The sequence below is a fragment of the Lepisosteus oculatus genome, chromosome 14 (genome assembly GCF_040954835.1).
Source record: "Lepisosteus oculatus isolate fLepOcu1 chromosome 14, fLepOcu1.hap2, whole genome shotgun sequence".
NCBI classification, from domain to species: domain Eukaryota; kingdom Metazoa; phylum Chordata; class Actinopteri; order Semionotiformes; family Lepisosteidae; genus Lepisosteus; species Lepisosteus oculatus.
The window spans coordinates 22,081,075-22,101,315 of NC_090709.1; the positions used below are offsets into that span (position 1 = coordinate 22,081,075).

Consider the following 20,241-nt stretch of genomic DNA (forward strand, 5'->3'; position numbering starts at 1 on the left):
AGCAGCTAGATACTTAGAACAAAGTGTGATAGCACCAAACTCATCAAGGGCACTGGATGTTTTAATAATGTTTATTTCTGTTGCTTGAAGAAGGGAGTATGATAAACTATTTTATTAACTGCTCTTCTTTGCTTGAAGCAGAAACCTATAAGGAATGGAAAATTACTGCTTCGCCTGTCCTTAAAGTGTAGCGTCAGCTTAAAAAAGGATATAAAACAAGGGGTTCTCCTTGCTTGCTTTTGAATCAGCCTTCACTTCTCAGTGATTGCTTTTTCCCATATTGCAAATATGAATAAAGACCTTACTGAGTGAATGAGAACACCTCTCCTGGCTCTTCTTTGATAAAATTCCACAACAGTAGCTATCTCAGATATCTGTTTACAGGGCACTCAGTACTTGCACAGCCTCACCCAAACTTCCCGCCATTCTGACATCTCCTGTCCAGCCCCACCTCCACCTCTCTCCCATCACCAACCTTCCATATCAAACAAAACACTGTGCACCCTGTTCACTCTTCACTTTAAACTGTTCCCTTTCGACAGCAAACACTTTAAATCAAGTCTTCACTCCTGAGGTTCATAGTGCAAGTAGAGAAGCATCTAGTAAACCATTACTCAGTCATTAACATTTAGCATTGCTTGCAAGCCTCAAATATTAAAGTCTGATTTATTTTATTGAAGACCTTGGTTAGAAAAAGTATTACAATAAAAGTTTCAAAACATATTCCTGCAAAATTCTCAAACAGACAGACTAGAAAGGCTTTTGAGAGCTGAGAAACATGCATTTAGTTCTCAGATTCTCTTCTTGGTGCATTTAATGTGCATTTGGTGCATTTAATGTGATTTAATTAATATAATTAAGTTATATTACTATTTTTCCTTTCCTCTGTTTTGCAGGACTAACACCGTGATCCTCATTGACTCAAATGGGAATGTCACTTTTACAGAGCGCACCTTGCTCAACTCGGACATCAGCCAGTGGAAAACAAGTTCTTTCAATTTTAAGCTCCTTGACTGAGGGAGGATGGGAGGCTGCATGTTGAGTTTAGGCTATGGAGGAGATAATCTGTGCCTTTCTGAGCTACAGCGCAGGCCACAGGCTTGGGAAAACATGCTAAATCTTTTTTAAACAGCATCCTACTCAATCCACTCATTAAAAATTAATATCTGTACATGGAAGATGTTTATTTGTTCTTTATAAGACTTTAATGTTAAGATGCTATAGTGCAGGAAAGAGGTTTCACTACCCTTAGTGTCGTCCTTTTTCAAAGCTGGTTTTGGTTTAAACTGGAGGTTGCTAAGTTAAACCAAGATATGAGTGAAAGCTGGAATGAGCAGCATCCGTAAACTATCAAGAGTAATACAGGAAGTGATCCCAATATGCACTTCCTGTCTTTCACATTGGGCTTCAGGTTAGGCTGAAAGCAGGTGCATAATTAATTTCCTCAACATATAAACCTTCTTCTTCTAAACCTCCTTATTTGCTTTGTCTCAACATCACTGTTTAGCTTCTGGCTTTTAGGTTGCAGCATGGGGTCAAATTCTTCAGCGTGATCGCAAGCTCCTCTATCTGTCACACAGGAACTGGTACTCCCCTCCGAACTGATGTGTGAAGAAACACCTGAAAGACCAACAACAGACACACTGGCCATCACCAATCCCACAGCCACCGACTCCTGACCAACAACAACAACAGACACACTGACCATCACCACTCCCACAGACACTGACTACTGACCAACAACATCAACATCAGACACACTGACCATCACTGCTCCCACAGCCAACGACTACTGACCACCAACAACAAGAACAGACACATTGGCCATCACCAATCCCACAGAGACTGACTACTGACCAACAACAACAACAGACACACTGGCCATCACTGCTCCCATAGCCACAGACTCCTGACCACTGCCAACAACAATAACAACAGACACACTGACCATAACTGCTCCCACAGCCACCGACTACTGACCAACAACAACAACAGACACACTGACCATCACCACTCCCACAGACACTGACTACTGACCAACAACAACAACAGACACATTGACCATCACTGCTCCCACAGCCACAGACTACTGAACAACAACAACAGACACACCGGCCATCACCGCTCCCACAGCCACAACTACTGACCAACAACAACAGACACACTGACCATCACCGCTCCCACAGCCACAGGCTACTGACAAACAACAACAACAGACACACTGACCATCACTGCTCCCACAGCCATCGACTACTGAACAACAACAACAGACACACCGGCCATCACCGCTCCCACAGCCACAACTACTGACCAACAACAACAGACACACCGGCAATCACCGCTCCCACACAGACTGACTCCTGAACAATAACAGACACACACTGGCCATCACTGCTTACACACTCTGACTACCGAACAACAACACCAGACACACTGACCATCACTGCTCCCACAGCCACTGACTATTGACCAACAACAACAACACACACACTGGCCATCACCGATCCCACAGACACTGACTACTGACAAACAACAACAACAGACACACTGGCCATCACTGCTCCCACAGCCACCTGCTCCTGACCACCAACAAATACAGACACACACTGGCCATCACCGCTCCCACAGACCCTTCCCATCACCCTCCCCCTTTCAGCAGAGTCTCACCTGAGTCTCCACTGTCCACTGGGGGACTGAGACTTTTTTACTCAGCATCTCTCTACCTGGGAATGAAGCAGTAAGTCATGTTATTTAGTCTGCAGACAACACAGTCACCAGGAGTTTTGTAACTTTGAATCTCTAAATTCATATTTGTGTACTATATTAATACAGTCCAATATCACTGTCATACAGAGAGGCACTTCTCATGTGTGACCCTAGACCATTCTATAATACTGAACTACACATCCAGAATACAGAGAGACAGCACTGACAGTATGAGTGACAGATACTGTAATGTGAAGTGACAGTGCAGTACTTGCTATGTGTAAACTGGCAATGAACTCTTACCCATCTTCCTCTTCCAGAGAAGAATGCAAACCGCTCCTGTTGCAGTACCAAGCAAACTGCAGTTGCAGCTACACTGATGGCAACTCTGGGATCTTGGGACTCGGATCCACCTGACAACACACACAGCACAGAGTTATACAGTGTGTCAATGTCTATAGCACAGGAGACTGGAGAGCTTCAGTGCAGAATTAGTACAATATAATCTGAAGAGTTCCAGTGACGTACCCCATGTCAATGTAACATTGTATTTGGAGCTACGGTGAATAACAGTACATCTGTACTCCTCTCTCTCACTGGCTCTGATCTCCACAGTCTTCCTCAGCTGGAAGGTGGCGTCACCGTTGGGTCTGATCCCACTAGACTGCACCTCCTCTGTCTCGTTCTCTCCATTCCTGGACAGACTGACCACTATGTCTCCAGGGTAGAAACCAGTGACCAGACAGGAGAGATAGAGAGTCTGAAAGAATCCCGTTTGCTTGGCAGAGACAAACACCTGAGGAAAGACTGAAAGACATGGATTAATGAGACCCACTGCCTGGACACTCCAGTACATTAACACTGCACTGAGAGAGAGGGGGTTAATACAGACTTTGACTGGACACTCCAGTACATTACAACTACACTTAAAGAGAGGTTTTAATATAGACACACTGACTGAACACAAACATGCTTCTTATCTGTTTATTCTGGAATAATTTCAGAGTTCGCTGGGTCACAACCAACAAGGATCTTAACATTGTATTACCAGAGAAGGGTCAGTAAAGTACATCAGCCTTGAGAGCTTTACAAAACCATATGTAAAACCAACCAAAAATAAAAACACAGCTCCCTATTTTAAGGAGGAATAATATGAGCAACTTCTTCAGTATTACTCACTTTGTCCTCTCTAGAGTCTAAAATAAACCATCACCAAAAGCTAGACTGTCTCTCAGGTTCTCTTCAAACAAAAGGCCCCGACTTGTAAGCCACCACCTTTGGAGCCAGAGAGAAGACGGATAATTCCTCACAGCTCAGAACAAAAATGAGCAGGCTGTTTCCCCCCAAGGTATCTTGGGACTTATAGTTCTCTTCCTGCATAGAGGAAACTACATTTTAAACAGACAGGGTCAAGAGGGTAGAGGCTCCTTAAAACTCTAGACCCAAAGCACACTCCCTCTATAATTACGCTTATGTCGCACTTTTCTGGATACTCCACTCATAGCACTTTACAAGTAATGGGGACTCCCCTCCACACCACCACCAAAGTGTAGCCCCCACCTGGACAATGCAAAGTCAGCCGTAGTGTGCCAGAACACTCCCCTCATACCAGCTGTCAGTGGGGAGGAGAACAGAGTGATGAAGCCAGTTCATAAATGTGGAGTTTTAGGAGGCCATGATGGATAAAGGCCAATGGGACATTTTTTGACCAGGAAACCAGGGTAACACCCCTACTCTTTTCAAGAGATGCCCTGGGATTTTGTATGACAAAAGAGTGTCAGGACCTTGGTTTTACATGTCATCTGAAGGACAGTGCCTTTTCACAATCATCACTATATTGGGGCATTAGGGCCCACCCAGACCATAGAGTCAGCATCTCCTACTGTCCCCCCTAACACCTCTTCCAGCAGCAACCTTAACTTTACCAGGAGGTCTCCTATCCAGGTACTGGCCAGGCTCATGCCTGCTGAGCTTCAGGGGATTGTTAGTTGTGAGTTACAGGGTGATGTGGCTACTGGCACATTTATGCACACCTAAGTCCTGGCCCATATTTTGGCACAATTTCCTTTCACACACTCACCTGAGTGATGTCCCCTAAACTTCAGGTAGCGGTCCATGTGCATCTTGAGAGACTGGTGGATTGGAGAGAGATTCACCCACTGGGTGTTGAAGCTGTCGAACTCGAGCATGTCCTCCCCATCGTACCCAATCCAGTCGAATGATTCCACCCTTCCTTTCTCATCCTTTGAGCAACCCACAAACCTCTGCAGGACATGAACCCCTGAGAGATGGACAAGAATGAGCTTCACTGTTATCTCTATTCAACACCTGAGAGACCACCAGAGAAATAACATACACAATTCACAGGCAATCAACATTATGTGTCAACAAAGAGTTCTATACATGTGAGGACAAAATATCACATATTTGTGACAAAATATTAGGTTTTTCCTCTCACCACCAGTTACGTTTTTTAGCTCTTTCATCATTTCAAAGAAGAAAAGCTCCTCCAGAATGCATTGGTTTGCAGAACCTACTGCGACCTGCTTCAGCCAGTCCTGCTTGAACATGACTCGCTTCATTCCACTGCTGTACTCCATCAAGGGCTCCCCATCCAGAGAGACTAAGCCCTGGAATTCCCATTCTGTTCCGAACCAAGTTCAACCATATATGAGTCTACCAAAATATGTCTCTCTGGAAAAAAAAGAAATAGTATGTTAATACTTACTGCACAGTATGTACACTCCAGTACATTAACACTGCACTGAGAGAGAGGGGTTAATACAGACACACTGACTGGACACTCCAGTACATTAACACTGCACTGAGAGAGAGGGGTTAATACAGACACACTGACTGGACACTCCAGGACATAAACACTGCACTGAGAGAGAGAGGGGTTCATACAGACACACTGACTGGACACTCCAGGACATGAAAACTGCACTGAGAGAGAGGGGTTCATACAGACACACTGACTGGACACTCCAGTATATTAACACTGCACTGAGAGAGAGGGGTTAATACACACACACTGACTGAACACTCCAGTACATGAACATTGCACTGAGAGAGAGGGGTTAATACAGACACACTGACTGGACACTCCAGGACATGAACACTGCACTGAGAGAGAGGGGTTAATACACACACACTGACTGAACACTCCAGGACATGAACACTGCACTGAGAGAGAGAGGGGTTCATACAGACACACTGACTGGACACTCCAGGACATGAACACTGCACTGAGAGAGAGAGGGGTTCATACAGACACACTGACTGGACACTCCAGTACATGAACACTGCACTGAGAGAGAGAGGGGTTCATACACACACACTGACTGGACACTCCAGTACATGTACACTGCACTGAGAGAGAGAGGGGTTCATACAGACACACTGACTGGACACTCCAGTACATGAACACTGCACTGAGAGAGAGGGGGGTTAATACAGACACACTGACTGGACACTCCAGTACATGAACACTGCACTGAGAGAGAGAGGGGTTCATACAGACACACTGACTGGACACTCCAGTACATTAACACTGACCTGAGAGAGAGGGGTTCATACAGACACACTGACTGGACATTACACTGCATTAAGAGAGGTTAATACAGACACACTCAACATTATATTATATTGCAAAGGAACAAGTAATAGGTTTATTCCATGCTGAAAAAAAGAAGAAAGAGAACACAACGTTTTGGCCGTGGAGCCTTCTTCAGGTGTGTATTCAGTATTATATGTAATATAATACATTATATTATGTATAATATAATACATAATATAATGTATTATATAATATAATATAATATTATATTAACAGTGGTCCTGGAGAGATGGTTTGTTTGCATTTTTTTTTCATTCCAAATCAGCTGATTTAACATAAATCAGTTCATGTATATAAATAAAGCCTTTTTGTCACTGCCTCTCCCAGCTTTTCAGGTCTGTCAATTTCCAGCGCTGTAGACACTTTTGCTCCAAATATGAGCACACTTTCCTTGGACCTTTATGAAATTACCCAGCTAGGTGAGTCTGGCAAGACACAAATTGCTAGAAATCACTCATTTATGACAACAGGCCTGTTTGTACGTTAAATCTATGGAATTGAGACGTGAAGAGGAAATTATGTTTTTGTTGTTGTTCACGGAAAGCGTATCATAATTATCATAATTAATGACCCCCAAGGCTGTAACCGAAATGTACAGATGCAAACTAAGTGACGACAATAAAATAATGATTAAAGTATAGCTTTAGCCATACATAAACATAAAAAAGCGAGCCTTTATCACGAGTTTAGTACTCGTGCATCTGGAAAAGCACCAGCAGGACTCACCTCCAGCGACCTGGAAGACCCAAAACCACCAGAGCCGCGAACAGCATCATCATGCCCCTGCTCTGTTTGATTCGAGCTCTTAAAAAAGAAAAAGAGCCCTTAAAACACCAAAGCGAAGGTGATTGTGCAGGTGAGGACGCCAGTGTTTCATAACACTCAAGTACTTTCGATTTCAGTAACCTGTCAGACTCATTTTACACGTTGGCGGTGCTCAGAAAGCCCGTGTATTTGCTTGTGTGTATCGCAGATACTGTTTTTACTGGTAAAAAAAAAACGACATAGGGAAATTATATACAAACTGATATCATGAGAGGCCCCAGGAAAGATACTGTATACAATAAAAGTTATTACAGTTTGTTGATAAAGCACTAAAACGCCTTGGTGGGGTTATTTCTGACCTGTGCGCGCGGGACAGACAGCTCTGAGTGACAGCAGGCGACACACCTGGGCGCAGGTTCACACAGACGCACCTGTCGCCTGTGAAACAGACAGCTTGAACCATCAGCCTGGGACACAGCTAACCTAGAGCCAGGCGACCCAGGGACCAGGACTGGGAACCCCGAACTCGCTGTGTTTTAGTCAGTGAATGTAATTTACTCGAGTAGGGTAAACACGGTCTCGCATCGGTTTTAGCCTTTTAGTTACTGTACGTGTTCTGTGATCAGTATGTTTTACTTATCACGGTTTGTCCTGTCAGTGGCTTTTCCTAATTTTAATTGTGTATTTGTTTGCGTATTTGTTGTATTCAGAAAAGGGTGGGAAGTGTCTAAAATAACTTTATCAAACGCGAGAGCGCGGTGTCACTGCAAACACGATTCACGGGCTCCGTGGCTGCTGGACTCCTGTCGTCATGGCAACCGGGGGAAAGCACATTGAACAAGCCGACGTACAGAAATCCCGGAGCACCGTGAACATGTGACTCGTTTACAGCATGTTGATCCCGCAAATGAACGGGAGAGAAAGAGAAACAACATTTCGGCTGTTGAGACATCTTCATGGTCGATACTGCATTGTTTTTATAGCGTTGTTAGTCGAACAGTCATCTGATACCGAAGAGCTTTACTGTCTCAATGGATATAATAGTCTCTGGACAGACTCAGTCTTCACAATAGCAAATCACTGCTCTGTTAAAATAGAGAAAGACTCTCTGCCTGAATTCCTGTATATTATCATGTCCCAGGTCTGTCAGCCAATTACCAGTCTGTACAGAGCTATTACCACAACAGGTTCTTCTTGACTGCTAACATATCACCTCCGACATCCTACATCATATATCTAGCCTAAAAGTTCCATTACTGGAGCAACATTACCAGAAAGAAACAGAAAGATACATCAGGTTTTGTGAGTAAGATATCTAGTACAGGAAAGTGCTTGTTCCACCAAGACCACAACCATCACAGAGTAAAATATTATATTTTATTCTTCACATTCATTCCTAATCTGGATAGGACAGAGACAATCCACACTGCCCCACACACTCATCTTCCACCTCATGCTTTTTCTTTTTGGCGCCTGTAATATAAACAATGCTGCTACTCACACTGGCAACCCACTGAAGCAGTTGTGAGCCTGGGTACCTGGGAAAAGGTTGCTGCTGGAAGAGGTGTTAGTGGGGCCAACAGGGGGTGCTCACCCTGCAGTCCATGTGGGTCCTAATGCCCAAGTATAGTGACAGTGAGACGTTAAACCGAGGTCCTGACTCTCTGTGGTCATAAAAAATCCCAGGACATTTCTCGAAAAGAGTAAGGGTATAACCCTGGAGTGTAACGAACAGTTCTTTCCGGACCCTATGCGGATGACACAATCCGACGGAGTGGGGAAACACTAGGGAAACGTCATGCAGGAATACGGGGCAGAAGACAGGGGGGCGTGTCCATGGTGCGCTGGTGCACGGGGGAGGTGTGGCCGAGGCGAACAATCCGAGAGAGTAGTCCTTAGGGAGTATCCAAAACACAAGGGTAAGTCCAAAACCAGAAGATCCATCAGAACAAGTTAAAAACCACGAAGGCCGGGTCGGAACCGGCGGATGGGGAACGGGAACGGGAACAGAGGTTAAAACCTTAACGGGACCAGGCGCTTCCAGGTCCCGGACTCGCACGATATGGAAATCAGATCCAGAGCCCCGAAGAGCGTCAGCGCCTGGCTTTTAAGGTGGGCTGGGAATAGGGAGCAGGTGCAGAGAATAAAGTCTTGAGTGATAGGGCTGGAGCACCCTTAAGGAGGGGGAACTAATAATCGTGACATAGAGTCCTGGCAAAATTTCCCATTGGCCCTTACCAATCATGGCCTCCTAATAATCCCCCTCTATGAATTGGCTTCATTACTCTGCTCTCCTCCTCACTGATAACTGAGGAGTCAATATTATTCAGGTCAATATGTTCTTGCCTTCCCAAACATCACAGCTATTATCTCAACATCAAGTCCCTTACCAAATACTGTGAACTAATAAAAACTAATAAAAACACTAACAATTCTTTCTATTTGCCAAAATGTTCAGATTATTTCTACTTTTATGTTTCCCCTTTTCCTTGAATATTCCTGATACTTCTACAGGTTGGACGTTTATTCTTTCAAAGATGACGTTCATTATGCCCTTAAATGTTATGGTTCCATCATGTCGCCACCAGAGGGCACTGCAATCTCCCTTTGCTACTCCAGCTGCACAGCAGACCCACAGACTAAGCAGATGTCTGTACCCGATCTACATGTTTGTTGTGCCATGCTCTTGGTGTTTTGTTTTTCTCCCTGCATTCCTTACCTGGTTTTAGACTGGCATTTTTCTTGACTTTGTTATTGGTTTCTGTTCAATTGTTGACTTCCTGGATTACTTTCCTGGTTCTGGACTTTTTATTTGTTTCTAGGAGAATCATAAATGGACTCCACATGAGGGGTAACGATGAGTATTGGCATAGGTGAATGTAAGCAATTATCATATGGAATTATTACACTATATTAAAAAAAAAATCACATCCCTGGGTGGGCTCAAACCACAACCTTTCAGTTAACCGACGAGCGCGGGCGAACCTATTGCGCCGCAGAGACAGATTTTTTTTTTGCTAGCGGAAATTATCGTCTTCAAGGTGTATTAATTAGATTTCCATTTTTTTAAATCAAAATGTGCATTTTGGTCTGATTTTTACACATACGGGGATGTTAGCACAGTATTCGAGAAGGTGAAGCAATAAATGTTTGACTGCTGGCTCCACACCGAAGAGAACAATAAAATCGTTACCGGAAACTACAAGTTAGAATTTAGCTGGTTTGATAGAAACGATTTGCATCGTTTTCTCAAAAGCATAACTGTATAATCAGAATATTGACAAATACTACTGGCCTGGAATGTCTTGGGATTTTGAAAAATTGGCAGGTTTTATAATTTGTTGAAATTGATTTTGTCTCATGTTTAATTGAAATTGTCTTCATGAAATATATTTATTTGTTAAAAATGCTCTGATGTATATTTGCAGGTTTCGCAATGCCCCAAATTTCAGTCAAGGAAGATCCTTATAAAGCAAGATACAACATGCTCTGTAATAGAGGCTTCTTGACTTCCTTCATTAATTCATACTGTATGTACTCTATTTACATTCTTACTACTGTCAGTCACTACTTTCTGTACAGATGCTTGCTAACATTTCCTTTTCAGTTGTTTGCCAATTTTGGGAGCATATCATATCAGCATGGATTCCAACAATTACTGCTGAATTTGTGTGCAGAGTGAAAGCAATAGGATGGTGACACAAATGACATAACACTGGAAATGTAGAATTAATTTTGACTTTAGGTCAAAGCAGGATTAACGGACCCATAATGCAATTATTGAAAGACTCAAGGAGAAGGTTGAAATGTGCAATGTTGCCATTGAGTTCTGGATGTGAATTTGTGAATGAGGTATTTGTTTTGTTACTTTCCAAATAATAACTGAATTGAAATAATTGTGGCATTTTGACATATTTTACTCCCATTTTTTTTAAATAAGCATTGTGAATATGCTGAACGTGAGTACCTTTAATATAATAATAATAATAAACTTTATTTTATTATTATTATTGTAATAATAATACCTTTAAAGGTGGCTTTTAAAGGTGGCTTCTCAAAGCGCTTTACAGGATGACAATAACAATAAATAAGAAGACTACAACAATAAATAAGAAAATTTCACAAGACAGGACACAATTATAATTACAACAATACAACAATAACAATAGAGGAGACCGTGAAAGATGGTATTAAGAAGAGCAGAGGGGTGAAGAATGGAACCAGTTAAGTAAAGGCTTTTCTGAAAAGGAGGGTTTTGAGTCTGGATTTGAAGGAGTTTAGAGAAGGTGACTCTCTAATATCCTTGGGCAAGGAGTTCCAGAGCTTGGGGGCATAGCAGGAGAAGGCCCTGTCGCCCATACAATGTAGACGGGCTTGGGGGACAGTAAGAAGGGCAGAATTTGAAGAGCGGAGGTTGCGAGGTGGGGAGTAGGGCGATAAAAGTTCAGACAGGTATTGAGGTGCCAAGCCATGTAAAGCCTTGTAGGTGAGCATGAGGATTTTAAAGTCTACGCGGAATTTGACCGGAAGCCAGTGCAAGGACTCCAGGATAGGAGTAATGTGAACACTTGCACTAGATCTGGTCAGGATTCTGGCTGCTGAATTTTGGACATACTGCAGCTTGTTCAGAGTAGATTTAGATACCCCAGGGAGCAGAGCATTGCAGTAGTCAATTCGAGAGAATACAAATATGTTGATCAGCTTTTCAGCCACAGTTAATGATAGCATAGGGCGTAGTCTTGCGATATTTCTAAGGTGAAAAAAAGATGTTTTGACAGTATGCTGTACATGTGGGTCGAATGTTAAGCCAGAATCGAATATAACCCCAAGGTTTTTCAATTTTGATTGGAGCTCAAGTACAGAGCCATCTACAGACAGGGTTACAGGACTGGCTTTACGAAGTTGATGGGGGGTTCCAATAAGCATGACTTCAGTCTTGTCACAGTTAAGATGAAGGAAGTTTTGAGTCATCCAAATTTTTATGTCAGAGATGCAATTAGATAGAATAGAGACAGCCACATCAGTGTCGGGTTTGGTATGGATGTATATTTGAGTATCGTCAGCGTAAAAATGAAAGCTGAGGCCATGTGATCTTAAAAGCTGACCAAGTGGGAACATGTAAGTGCTGAAGAGCAAGGGGCCCAGTATTGAGCCCTGAGGGACACCAGACTTGACAAGACCAATTTCAGACCTGTACCCATTGAGAGAGACAAAGTGACAGCGATCAGTGAGGTAAGACTTAAACCATTTGAGGGCAGTGTCAGAGACTCCAAACACAGTCTCGAGACGAGAAAGCAAGATGTTATGGTCAACAGTGTCAAAGGCAGCACTGAGATCAAGAAGGATGAGTATGGAAAGAGAACCAGAATCAGAAGCTATTAGGAGATCGCTTTGTGTTCTTTTAACATATAAAGGTTAACACAGTTCTCTGCAGTTTGCTAGACATTAAAAATCTGCTCCATTTCACCCACAGACCAGATGAATTAGAGAATGAATGGCCCAATTCAGTTACATTAAAAAGTCCTGGTTACACACAAATCAGTTAATAATATATTAATATTATGTTTTTTATGTGTGATGTTAATGAACAATGAACCAGTGATCTTTGCACTATAAGCTCATAATACAACACAGCCTTTACTGGACCAGCAGTCTCTATACTGTAGGATTACAAACTTACACCATCCAGAATGGACCAGTGATCTCTGGACTGTAGGGTTACAATACGACACAGCCCAGACTGGAGCAGTGGTTTCTGGACTGTAGCGTTACAATTCGATTGAGCCCTAAAGCTCAATAAATCTCAATCCACCATGTCAGTTACAACAAATTAATCAATTTATTTATCACCCATACCAACATTTATAGATAAGTTTACAACACAATGTCCTCCTCACAGGTCTTACTGACTGGGCAGGATGTGAAAATAAGACTGGAAACTGAGTCTGCAGCTCTGAACTGATGCTGCAGAGGTGGTGGAACTGACCCCCAGGTTCAGGACTCCTGGATGGAGCAGATGTTCAGGAGGCACTGTCCCAGTGTTGCTGCATCATAGGGGCTTCTTCGCCACACAGACACCCAGAAAGTAATTCCTGTCAGGTCAGGGCACCGATACTGTCACATCCTGCACTTGCCCTCACCCTCGCTAACCCCATTACAGTCCCAAACCCATTGTTTCACGCTCTCATTCCTAATTCCTAACAGCCTTTGCCCATCGGAACAGCAGCTGAGACATTCCAGGTGGTTCATCTTCCTCTGTCTGTTCTGCTATTTAGGATGTGGCAATCAGAGCCCAGTTTTTGGCATATGAAGGCAACAGGAATCCTAGCAGGACAGAACAGTTTGTCCTCACACCAACCTGTGGATACTAACCCCAGATCACTCACTGTCCAGGTTCCAAAGAGATGAGGATGAAATTTGCCGTCCATTAATCTCTTCAGTGACACAATAATCTGAATAACTGGCAGAGCACTGATCTACTAATCTGTGACTTTAGACCATAAGGAATTCATGAAGAGCTGCCCTAGTTGTTCCAGTCAGAGGTTATTGTGATGAGTCTGTCTGTGTAAGAATTTCAGATCTCTGTGGACATGGATTGAGCTAAGAAACACCTAGATAACTTTGGACAAAACAAAACGATATGACATAGTTGAGAGTTGTACAGACATTCCCTAATTGTTAAACAGTATCTGGAAATACAGTATATATTAACCTTCTAGTCATCTCTGTTACTAATGTAGATAATTAATGATAAAAACAACATGTAAATGAATAAGAATGTTGATTCTACATCGTGTGATGATGTGTCTTCATCCATTTGTGTCACTTAATTTCTAGTGCATTTATACAGTAGGAGTGAAAGGTGAGAACAGAGCTCTGTAACTGCTGTGTTAACTGGACAGTTCAGTAAATGAATGGGAGTTAGGGGTGAGTACAGAGCTGAATGAACAGGAGTTCACAGGAGTACAGAGCTGAACCAGGTGTGTTGCATTCCATTCATTCCAAAAGAATAATGAGCAGGTGAGGCGTGTCTACAAAGCAGTCAGTCACTGCTGTACTGCTAGTATTCTATGGACTCTGAAACTGAGAAATACTTCCTTGTTCCTCTATGAACTATTACAGTGAAAACCTGTTTTTTTAAAATCTCCAAAACACATGGTGTGTAAAGATCAACTCACACATACCTTATCATCACACACTCCTAACACCCCTGTTTCCCCTGTACCTGAAAGCCCTCAGTAAAAAAAAAAGTCCTCACCTGTTTCTCAGTCCTTCCTGCTGCAGGAGAGACACTATCATGACCTCTGTGTTCATCCATTGTGCACAAATAACAGACAAATTTTTGATCAGTACGACAATAGAACTCCAGGGGTTTGTCGTGATTCAGGCATACAAGTTCATCCAGATGTCCAGTAGCATTAACCATCGTGTGTCTCTTCAAACGGGCAACTTCATGGTGAGGTTGGAGGTGAGTCTGGCAGTAAGAGGCCAGACACATCAGGCAGGATTTCACAGCTCTCTCTTGACTCCCACTGCAGACAGCACACAGCACATCTCCAGGGCCAGCAGGACTGTGAGCAGGAGGAGGAGCACTGAGCCCTGTCTGCTTCAGTTTCTCCATCAGTTCAGCCAGCATGGTGTTCCTTCGCAGAACAGGTCTTGGAGTGAAGGTCTCTCTGCACTGGGGGCATCTGTAGACGCCAGTGTGATCATCCAGATCCCAGTGTGCCTTAATACAGCCCATACAGTAGCTGTGCCCACAGGGAAGAGCCACTGGATCCTTCAGCAAATCCAGACACACAGAGCAGCTGAACTGGTCTTGATCCAGGAAATCACCTGCTGTTGCCATTTTGTCATTCAGCACAAATACCACAAGGAACTAGAGAGCTGTTTCAGCAGAGGTGAAATTGAACTTTTTGTCTGAGCTCTCTTCCTGGAGATGCAGGGGGTGTGTCCTTTGTAAAGGATGTGGCTTAAAAAGGGGTGTGGTTTTGAAACCAGCACCCAGCACTCCACTATGTTGATCGCATTTAGATCCATGAAGAGAAAGTGCTTCTGTCCCTGCCTGGCTGTCCCTGTGGTCAGATTGTACTTGCAGATGGGCTGAGAGTCTCAGTGCCCTGCAGCGGATGACTACAGGATCAGCCAGCTGCCTGCTGGCTGGTTTCTGTCTTCTCACAGGTCATTCTCAACTACACCCCAGTGTTCTCCCCAGTTTGGCATTAAGCGGTGGCACGTTCTGTGTGAAGGCAGAGCCCTTGTCTAAGGGTGATGGGTTACCTTGACAACCACAGCTGGGGCAGTTAATTTTGGATGAGCCACAGCTGTGGGAGCTCTTTAGTCACACACTGAACACTTCCCCAGAGGGACCAGGTTAGTTGCCTGGGTTAGTTGCAGCTGAGAGAAGACGAATTCAAGGCTTCAACTAACAGACTCCCTCAAGGGGAGACAAGGACCGCTGCCGTGGTAGAATTCTGGCCATCACAGAGGACAGTCACCACCCCGGGCATGAGCTCTTCACCCCACTGCCCTCAGGCAAGACATACAAGAGCATACAGACACTTACCACTAGATTCTTCAATAGCTTCTGCCCACAAGCAATGCGATTGGCGAACACATTTGGCCATGCCCCTTGGACCACACCTACACCATCTACCTCATTATAATTTCTTATTTATTACAAATCTACAGTCATTGTTTACATCTGCATTGTTTGCATTTGAACTGTTTACTTGTTTACTTGTACATTGTCTGCTGTTTGTTTGTATATTGTCTTGATACACTGCCTGCACTTTGTTTTACACTTTTTTTAACAATCGAGAGACTTCCTGTCAGTAAAAATTCCATTGTACCAGTACATGTACCGGTTACATATGGCAATAAAGTTCAAGTTCATTACAGTGACAGTGTATCCTCACCAGGACAGGTTGAGTTTTTAGGCCTCGCTCACCTTTTTCTCCAGTCATGGCACTGCAGAATAGGGACAGTCCACGCTGGATGCCGCTGCTCCAAGCAGTGCACTTTTTTCTTTCTTTTTTTTCCCCATTTACACTGCTGCCTCAGCCCCCTCAAGCAGGGCATTTACTTTTACCGGTGTTTGCTGTGGCTCCTCCCCAGAACCTGCACTGTTACACCAGAAATCCACATCTTCATGGAGATTTTAAATGTGTGATACAGCAGAGTCCAACAGCCTGTGACTGACAAAATAGCACTTGCTGGCTTCAAAACTGCAATATTTAAACATCCCTCTTTATTATTAATGAAGGATCATGAATAATTAATTTCTGATTCATTAACTTGGTTAATTCGTTGATTCATTAACAGGTCATTGCTGATTCCTGCAGACAATCCTGGTTTGCTGTGTAAAGGGTTAAAACCCATTTGAGTCTTTCTGGCTTTGTCTTTTCCTTCTGTCTGGGGACAGAGAAAATATCCTCTGTCAGAAAATGAGAGTGAGAAACAGAGAAAATATCGATTTTGTTTGTGTGAAAAGGTTTTTGTGTGTTGGTTATTTTCTCTCATGTTGTGAATAAAACTCCACTGAGTCTCTCTTACAGCTGTTTTGTGTGACTCTCACTTGTGCCTGTAAAAACTCTTATTCCTGACACCTCTATCTAGAGAGTATCACACCCCTGTCTCTGTGATTCTCTTTGGCTTTGACAAGGATTTCAGCACAGAAATACAACGCAACTGCTAGAGCACTGATGAAGCTGTCAGACCTCCTGTCTGGAGCCCTGGAACAGTGGGACCCAGGACTGGGAATCAGGATTTGGTGCTGTGTGTGAAAGTCAGCGTCGTATTAATCCAGCACACCGGTGAGACAGGGTGGCTCTGATTGAGCTGTGCTGGCAGTGTCACTGTTACGGTTTCCAAATTATTAGAAACCACTAAAGAACTTAAACAGACCCTGCGCAGCACAGCAGAAGCCTTTAAAGGGCAAGTACCAAAACAACAGTCTGAACATACATTTGAATACAAAGTTTTTATAACAAACCCATGGGAAATTACAATATAACATTGTCTATAACACAGTCTAAGGTCATGGATATCAGGCGAACAGGATATCAGGATTTACAAGTTGAAATACAGGCATAAGACAAAACACTGGGTCCCTCCAAACCAGACTTGTGCGATTACGATGTAATCCAAATACAGAGTCCCACATTCCAAGCTTCTCCATACGAAGGCACCTGTCACCAGGAACCGGATACAAGGCCATTCACACTGGGAAAACCAGGACCCAGAAAACCAAGAACTTCGCAACCCAGGAACATGGAATAGGATTCATGAAGACGTCTGAACCAGGAAAACCCAGGAGTCTATGCCGAAGATCCAGAACCAAGAAACCGAAAGCTTAAGTGCTGGAGCAGGTCCGGCTGTACAAGCTGACACTGGAGATCTGACAATGCTGAGCCCCGAATACAGGGTTAATCAACCTTATATACAAGGAAGCAACCAGTAAACCGATTCTGACTGGCCACCGCATAATCAGCACCACTCAGAGTGTTCTGACAATTAGCGCTTCTTGACAGTCACAGCCCCTGTTTCACCCTGATTCACTCCTGCTTCTCTCTTGAGCTCCACTCCTTCTCCACATTCCTAACAGCCTGTGATGAGATCTCAACATCTGCCTCTTGTAGTTGGTCTGGCTGCCTCAGTGTGGAGAGAGATCTCTTCCCTGTTTCCCTCTGAAGAGCTGTTTTTTACCATCTTGTGTTTCTGTCTCAAACTCCTGAGTCTGTCTCTCCTTCATCTTGACAGATCTCTCTGACAGCTGACGGCAAAAACTGTGTGTTTTAGAAGCTCCAGACAGACATGAGGCTGTCATGTTAATCAGATCAGACAGGGTTGGTGATGACAAGCATGGGTCATCCCAGGGATGCGCTGTCTAGAAAAGACTGAAACACTGAACGATTTTATTTGGATTCAGGTCAGGGTGTAAATTAACAAGGGACTCAGTGAATGAGGTCTGGACTGTGCAGGAAGGTCACTGTGTATCCAGAGATGCTACAAAACAACAGGTTTCCAGCCCTGTGATTCACATTCACTCCTTTTCTGGGGGATCGAATGACAATTACTACAGTTTACTTATTATTGTGACAGAAGGAGCAGCTGGAACCAGAGCACCACAAACTTGGGATGCAGTGATTCAGTGTGAGCTGACAGCAATCTGATTGGTGAGAAAAGGACACACAGGCAGAACAGACTAATCCCTGAGCAGACCTCCACTACAGTCCCACCCCCACAGCCCAGTAAGATACACCCTGGTACTTATGATTGAAGATAAGAGGACAGTCAGACAGGCAGTGTGAAAACAGTCATTAAGGAGGGGGTCTCCTTTTATACCCCAGTTGTGCCCAGATGAGAGAATTTACAATTATTATCATCACCGCCGTCTACATCCCCCGATGTAGAGGTACTGTACTGCAATAAACAAATAGGAATCTGCAAATCCCGACGTTGTCACGATCATCATCCCTCCTCTAGAGGGTGCTCCTACCATTTTTTGTTGTGTTCCCAGCTTTATTTGCCCCAGCTATGTCCTTCCCCTTTTCCCTATTGAGCCTGGCATCTCCATAGTTCTAGGCTCAGCTTTGGAAGACCCTACCACCAGGCACAGAAGTGGCCCAAGGGCAAAGGCTTCACCACGGCCCCCTAACCTACTGAGTCCGTGGCTCGGAGTGCTTTATCCCATCAAACTTTTAATTATCGGTGTTCCTAGTTCCCTGTTCCAGAGTTCATCTTGGATGGATCTCCTGGCACTTGGACCTTGGACTGCGCCCTGATTTTCCCTATTGGACTTCCTTTGGACTCGTTCGTCTGCGCTCCCCCCATGCAGCAGTTCACTGCTGTCATTACCCCCAGTGTTTCTACCCGACCCGATCCTGCTGTGTCTTCCCTGATGTCCTCCTCAAGTCACTACCGGATTATACCATCTCGTATAGGGTCTTTAAACAACGCATTTTCACGGGAGTCAGAACCGGCTTCCCTGACAGACACAGCCTTTATCATCGTGGGTGACTTTAATCATACAAATCTCAACTCCGGTCTCCCGAAATACCATGTCACCTTCCTAATGAGAGGAGAAAACACCCTGGACCACGTTTACAATACGATTCAGAATGCTTACAAGGCCGTACCCCTCCCCCACTGTGGAAACTCAGACCACTTCACTCTGTTTCTCCTCCCGGCATACAGACAGCTGCACAGGCGAGTGAAACCAGCCTTCAGGATGGTGAGTCTGGCATGAAGGATCTGAATCAGTCCTGCAGGACTGTTTTTAATGCACTGACTGTGATGTGTTTAAAGTGACAGTCAGCCAGGATCAATCTAAAGAAGAGTATTGCAAAAACACACTCAAACGGGAATTAGAGGGACACTTCACCACTAATGGCCCACGGTGCATGTGGCAAGATATACAGGCCCTCGCAAACTACAAAAGGAAGAACATCTGTGCACCTGCGCATGATGCCTCCCTGCCTAACAAGCTCAACACCTTTCATGCTCAGTTTAAAGCGAGCAACACAGAACCAGTCAACAGAGCTGCAACCTCCGCAGCTGACCAGGTGCTCTCGCTGTCTGCAGATGAGGTGAGGAGATCTCTGCTAAAAGTGAACACACGCAAGGCTGCAGGATCTGACAGCATACCCAGTCACGTCCTCAGAGCCGGCACCAATCAACTGGCAGGTGTATTCACAAACATTTTCAACATGTCCCTGCCCCAAGCTGTAGTCGCCACTTGCTTCAAGACAACCACCATCATCTACTGCCCAGTGGCACTAACCCCTGTTATCATGAAGTGCTTTAAGAGGCTGGTCATGGGGCACATTGAGGACACAATTCCAGACACAGTGGACCTATTCCAATTTGCCTACCAGCCCACCAGATCCACAGATGATGCAATGTCCATTGCCATACACTCTGCTGATAAAAAGAACACATACGCAAAACTACTATTCATCGACTTCAGCTCAGCTTTTAACACTATCATTCTAGAGAAACTAGTCATGAAACTCAGTGCACTGGGTCTTGACACCACCCTCTGCAACTGGATTCTGGACTTCCTGACAGGCAGACCTCAGGCTGGCAGGCTTGGAAACCACACCTCCGGCACACTAACTCTGAACACTGGGGTCCCCCAGGGGTGTGTG

At 44.2% G+C, this 20,241-nt stretch overlaps 1 protein-coding gene across 1 annotated transcript; it reads right to left on the reverse strand.

Moving 5' to 3' along the window:
• Nucleotides 1-1,158: 1,158 nt before the first annotated feature.
• On the reverse strand, nucleotides 1,159-15,035 carry LOC138242828 (class I histocompatibility antigen, F10 alpha chain-like). The gene is made up of 7 exons (XM_069198395.1): nucleotides 14,349-15,035; nucleotides 5,165-5,400; nucleotides 4,787-4,987; nucleotides 3,235-3,513; nucleotides 3,010-3,119; nucleotides 2,668-2,723; nucleotides 1,159-1,620 (listed from the first exon to the last, which is right to left on the reverse strand). Exons 2-6 carry the CDS (start codon nucleotides 5,304-5,306, stop codon nucleotides 2,709-2,711), a joined length of 747 nt encoding a protein of 248 aa, XP_069054496.1. The 5' UTR covers nucleotides 5,307-5,400; nucleotides 14,349-15,035; the 3' UTR covers nucleotides 1,159-1,620; nucleotides 2,668-2,708.
• Nucleotides 15,036-20,241: the final 5,206 nt, after the last annotated feature.